The sequence below is a fragment of the Chinchilla lanigera genome, unplaced genomic scaffold (genome assembly GCF_000276665.1).
Source record: "Chinchilla lanigera isolate Chin_1 unplaced genomic scaffold, ChiLan1.0 scaffold00080, whole genome shotgun sequence".
Taxonomy (NCBI): Eukaryota; Metazoa; Chordata; class Mammalia; order Rodentia; family Chinchillidae; genus Chinchilla; species Chinchilla lanigera.
The window spans coordinates 1745121-1750830 of NW_004955481.1; the positions used below are offsets into that span (position 1 = coordinate 1745121).

Sequence of the window (5710 nt, forward strand, 5' to 3'; positions counted from 1 at the left end):
AAAAAAAGAAAAGAAAAAAGAACAGAATAATAAAATGAATAAAAAGGAGTAGGATATAGCTCAGTGCAAAGGCTCTAAGTTCAGTTCTCAGTAAAAGAAAGAAAATGAGGAAAAACAGAAAGAAAGAAAAGAAAGAAAAAGAAAAAGAAAGAAAGAAAAGAAAGAAAGAAAAAAAGAAAGAAAAAGAAAGGAGCTGAGGATGTAGCTTAGTACATGTTAGGAAGGTTTGCCTAACAAGTGTAAAGCCCTGGGCTCAACTCCTAGTACTGCCCAAACAAAACAGTACAATTGTTTTACAGGTACCATTGAAAAAGTTCCATGTTAGATTTTTGTTTTTTGTGTTTTGAGACAGTCTCGCTATGTAAAATATCTCTCTCTCTCTATCTCTGTATCTCTGTCTGAGTTTTTTTCATTCCTTTCAGATGGGAGAGTCATTCCCATTCCTGTCACTCTATCCTGACCAGAGGCAGAAGTCCTGTTCCATCATTTGGAACCATTTGCAGTTATTTGAACTCTGGGGTCTTGTTTGTCTCTGTTTTGTTTTGTTTTCTCATACCGGGAATTGAACTCACAACCTCACGCTTGCCAGGCAGGCACTTGCACCACTGAGCTATATCCGTTGTCTCTGCTTTTAGGACAGTTTGTTTTGTTTTGGTTTTTGATTTTTTCCGGTACTGGGAATTGAACTCACAACCTTGCGCTTGCCAGGCAGGCGCTGTGCCACTGAGCTAAATCCCCAGCCCCTCCGCTTTTAGGACAGTTTGAAATGACCTTCTTTTCCACCTTGTCTACGTGGCCTGACTCGGTTCCAGCATCATCTCCTCGCAGACCTCCCCAGCCCTCACTCCATACCAGGTCCTCCCTTTGCTCCCTGAAGTCACACAGTGCAGAGCTTGGTTCCCCTCCCTGAACTCTAAGCTCTGGTATGTACAGATCATGGTTTATTTACCTCTGTAGCTCCCAACCTACACAGGAGCTGAAACATTATACAAATCTTGTTTATTTGTTTGTTTGAGACAGGGTCTCACTATGTAGTGCAGGCTGGCCCAGAACGCACTTCTGTATCCCAGGCTGCCTTTGAACTCCTGGAGATCCTCCTGTCTCAGCCTTTTCAGTCCTGGGATTACAGGTGCACACACCCAGCATATTATACAAATTATATATATATATATGTCTAGATATATATGTATATAATTTTTTTTGGTCTTTTTGAGACAGGGTTTCACTTTTCAGTTCATGCTGGCCTTGGACTCACTTTGTAGTCCAGGCTGGCCTCAAATTTGCAGCAATACTCCTGCCTCAGCCTCCCAAATGCTGGGATTACAGGCGTGCACCACCATGCCTGGTAATGTTATACAAATTTAACCTGTGTTGATGGAATGAATTGCTTCTTTTCATTTTAAAGTTAAACACTGAACCCAGCCCAGTGGCACATGTACTTCCCAGGTACTTGGAAGGCTGAGGCAGGAGAACTCTCATAAATTCAAGACCAGCCTGGGCTACATAATGAGACCTTTTTTTCCATTTCAGTTAAAATTCCTTGATAATCAGTGACATTTGTGACTTCTTTTTTTTTGTCTTTTTGAGACAGGGTCTTGCTATGCAGTTCAGGCTGGCCTTCAGCTCACTTTGTAGCCCAGGCTGGTCTCGAGCTCACAACAATCCTCCTGCCTCAGCCTCCCAAGTGCTGGGATTACAGGCATGCGCCATGCTAAACTATACTTAATCCTTAATCTTTTCATGCATTTCTGTAATCTTTTCTCAGATTGTGATAGTATTTTTGGGCTGGGGATGTAGCTCAGTGGCACAGTGTCTGCCTGCTAAGCACAAGGTCCTGAGTTTTCCTGGTACCAAAAAATAAATAAATCAATAAAAATAAATAATATTTTTAAGAATGTAATAACAAAAGCTGGGCCTGTAATCCCAGCACTGGGGAGGCTGAGACGGGAGGATCACTGTGAATTTGAGGCCAGCCTGGGCTAAGTGAGCTCAAGACCAACTTGAAACTGCATAGTGAAACCCTGTCTCAATAAGACAAAAAAGTATATATAACAACATTGAATATGACATTTTGTTTCTTAGCGTTTATACTTACTCATCCACTATGAGACATTTTCATGTGTATCTTATAAATAACTTTAAATGACAGTATATATACATGGCAAAGAATGAAACATTTGATATGCATAAAATGAAAATAATGTAGTTCTTACAAATTAAGACATAATATTCACTTTTTTCAAAAAACTACTAAGCTGCATATTCCTTAAGGAATGACTAATCATGTTCTTAACATCCTATTGTTTTTCTCATAGCGCTGAATATACTGCCAAGTGTCCGAGGCTGCGCCGCTCAAGATGGGTTGTGTGAGTTCTCGTTGATGTGGAAGCCGATTCCTCAGCACCGGCAGGAGAAGTGGACTTCAGCGTGTGACCTCGTGACAGATTGCTTAAAAGGGTTTCAGTAGAGGGTGCAGTGTTCACTGCCACGGCGGCACCGTGAGAAGTGCTGCATCATACTGCGAAGTCACCTTTGTGTAGCCTCAAGACTGTTTGTGTATTTATAGCGAAAATGTTTATCATTTTGGTGCCCTGTCAACAATTTCTGTCCCTTTTGGTTCTGTTTATTGAGAGCGCAGACGGCACAGTCAGAGAATCAATTTAGGTTTAAGATTTCTGCCTTCTCAGAGCTTTCTCAGGAAGAAGGGCCTGCGGGTGACATTTACGCTAGTTTTGGGGACACTGCTAGTTCCTCTGGGGAACGGCAGACCCTGTAGGTAAAAGGAGATTACTCCTGATGTGTCCTCCCCGACACAGCCTATGGCTGACCTAGCAGCAAAGCCAGCTTTGTCGAGCAGGGTGGGTTTTGCGAACACGTGTGAAGAATAAACCCATTATTTGTCCAGCCCGATTCCTACAAGTCACCTCCTATCTGTTCGCTCCTGTTCTCCAGGGCGCCCTACACTTACTACCTCCTCTTCCTCACCTAGCAGTCCGGCTTCTAACACCCTTTCGAAACTGCTCTTGAAGGTCACTGATGACCTAACTGCTGTATCCAATGGCTTTTCCTCAGCGCCAACTTTACTTGATGTCTCTGCAAAATTTAATACGGCTGACCACCCCCTTTAGTTTTGAAGTGCTTCTCACTTGTAATTTATTACACTCACTCCTGATCGCACTCCAGGTCAGGCCACAGAAACGTTAGCAAACCTGGCCAATGTGAGTTGAGTGTAACATGCTTTTTGGGTTGTCTCCCACTTCATTCTTTTTTTTTTTTTTTTTGGTCTTTTTGAGACAGGGTCTCACTATGGAGTTCAGGCTGGACTTGAGCTCACTTTGTAGTACAGGCTGCCCTCAAACTCACCTTGATCCTTGTGCCTCAGCCTCCTGAGTGCTGGGATTACAGGTGTGTGCCACCATGCCTGGCCATTCTCATTGGTATAAGGAAAATTTCTCCCCATTTTACAGGACAGAAAACTAAAAGCATTCAATAAACCAAGCATGTTGACTCATACTGTAGCAGAAAATGCCTCCCTGCCTCCCAGCCAGTATACTTCAGTTTGTTAGTTCCTGTTCCAGATCCGGTTGCTCCTGTCTCAAAATAAAAAATAGAAAAGAGTAAAGGATATAGGTCAGTGTGAAGGCCCTAGGTTCAATCCTCATACTAAAAAAGAATTCAGTAAACCAAGAGTTCAACAGCAGAGGCCTGACCCTAAGTACTGGAATGTGTCCTACAGAGCTGAGAAGGATTTCTAGAGGTCAGCGAATACTGTTTGTTTATTTCTGTAAAAAAAGCCACTGGGATTTGGAAAGGGATTGGTACTGAATCTATAGATCACTTTGCATAGCATTATCTTTTTTTTTTTTTCCAGTACTGGGAATCGAACTCACAACCTCATGCTTGCCAGGCAGGTGCTGTGCTGCGGAGCTAAATCCCCAGCCCTGCATAGTATTATCTTAACAATATTAAATATTCTGATTGATGAATGTGGGGCATCTTTCTGTTTCTAGGTGTTTTTTTTCCTTGTTTTTACAAGATAGGGCCTCACTATGTAGCCCAACCTGGCCTCAAATTCATGAGGATCCTCCTGCCTCAGTCTCCCAAGTGCTGGGATTACATGCATGTGCTACCATGCTTATGATGATTACTGGTTTAGTTGCCTTACTTTTTATATGTCTATTCAGATTTTTTTTCCTCTCTCTCTCTCTTTTTTTTTTTTTGTCTTTTTGAGACAAGGTCTACCTATGCAGTTCAGGCTGGCCTTGAGCTCACTTTCTAGACAGGCTGGTCTTGAACTTGCAACAGTCCTGATCCTCCTGCCTCAGCCTCCCAAGTGCTGGCATTACAGGCGTGTACCACCACACCCGGCTTCTCTCTTTTTTTTTTTTTTGAGACAGGGTCTCACTGTGTAGTGCACTCTTGAACTCAGAGTGATTCTCCTGCCTCAGTCTCTTGAGTATTGGGATTATAGCTGTGTGCCACCACACCTGGCACTAATTCAATTTTTTTTTTTTTTTTTTTTTTTTACCGGGTATTGAACTCAGGACCTTGCACTTGCCAGGCAGGTGCTTTTGCCACTGAGCTATATCCTTGGCCCTAATTCAAATTTTTTTTTGGTACCAGGAATCGAACTCAGGGCCTTGTGCTTGTTCAGGAAGGTGCTGTGCTGCTGAGCTATGTCCCTGGCCCTCTAATTCAATTTTTTAAAGGCTTGTTTTTTGTGGCTTAACATAGAGCCTCTAATTACTTTACTTGACAAATGAACATGAAGCACAGTGAAGTGACTTGCTACATTTAGTTAGAAAATTAGGACTAGAGCTTATGTCTCTTGATTCTTAGTCTTTTATGACCAAAGATTGCAAATAATAGTAGTGTAACAAGACTCTAGGCCTTCTTTGGCTAAAAACAGTAACTCTTCACTTGGACCTCAAATGTCCAGTGGGTAGCTACAAAGCATATGAAAATCTGGCATCTCAGAGCTTCCATTTAGTGTCTGTCTGCTTTGCTGTAGGTCATTGTCTTTGGCAGTCACCTAGGAATCCAGGAACAACAAGTCTGATCGGACCCACAAACATCTGTGATGAATGAAAACTACCCCAAGCAATAGCAACTTTTGTTTTTTGAGACAGGGTCTCACTATGCAGTTGAGGCTGGACTTCAGCTCACTTTGTAGCCCATGCTGGTCTTAAACTCACACAATCCTCCTGCCTCAGCATCCCGAGTGCTGGGATTACAGGTGTGCACCACAACGCCTGGCAGCAATAGCAATTTTTTTTTTTTTTTGGTTTTTCTCCAGTACCAGGAACCGAACTCACGACCTTGCGCTTGCCAGGCAGGCGCTTTGCCGCTGAGCTAAATCCCCAGCCCCTAGCAATAGCAATTTTGGATGCTCAGTGCTGTGGACAAGGTCCCACTGAGCTATATTGAGATAATGAGGGGGCTGGGGATTTACCTCAGCAGCAAAGCGCCTGCTTGGCAAGTGCAAGGTCATGAGTTCGGTTCCCAGTACCGGAGAAAAACCAAAAAAAAGAAAACAGTTGAGATAATGATCAACTAGACTACCATGTGATCGAGACTGCTTGAATATTCATATTTCTGCTCACCTTATCTACCTCTATCTTAACTTGTTGGATTTCTGAGACAGGGTCTTGCTATGTAGCTCAGGGCTTGCCTCAAACTCCATTCCCAGTCCTTTTTTTTTTTTTTTTTT

General features: G+C 42.8%; 1 protein-coding gene across 1 annotated transcript in view; it reads left to right on the forward strand.

Annotated features, from left to right (window-relative positions):
- Nucleotides 1-3243, forward strand: part of Crk (v-crk avian sarcoma virus CT10 oncogene homolog) — a 42769-nt gene extending 39526 nt beyond the window's left edge. The window contains exon 3 of the mRNA XM_005402629.2: nt 2316-3243. Coding sequence (XP_005402686.1) covers nt 2316-2467 — 152 coding nt within the window. The 3' untranslated portion in view covers nt 2468-3243. The remainder of the gene's footprint in view (nt 1-2315) is intronic.
- The last annotated feature ends 2467 nt before the right edge of the window (nt 3244-5710 follow it).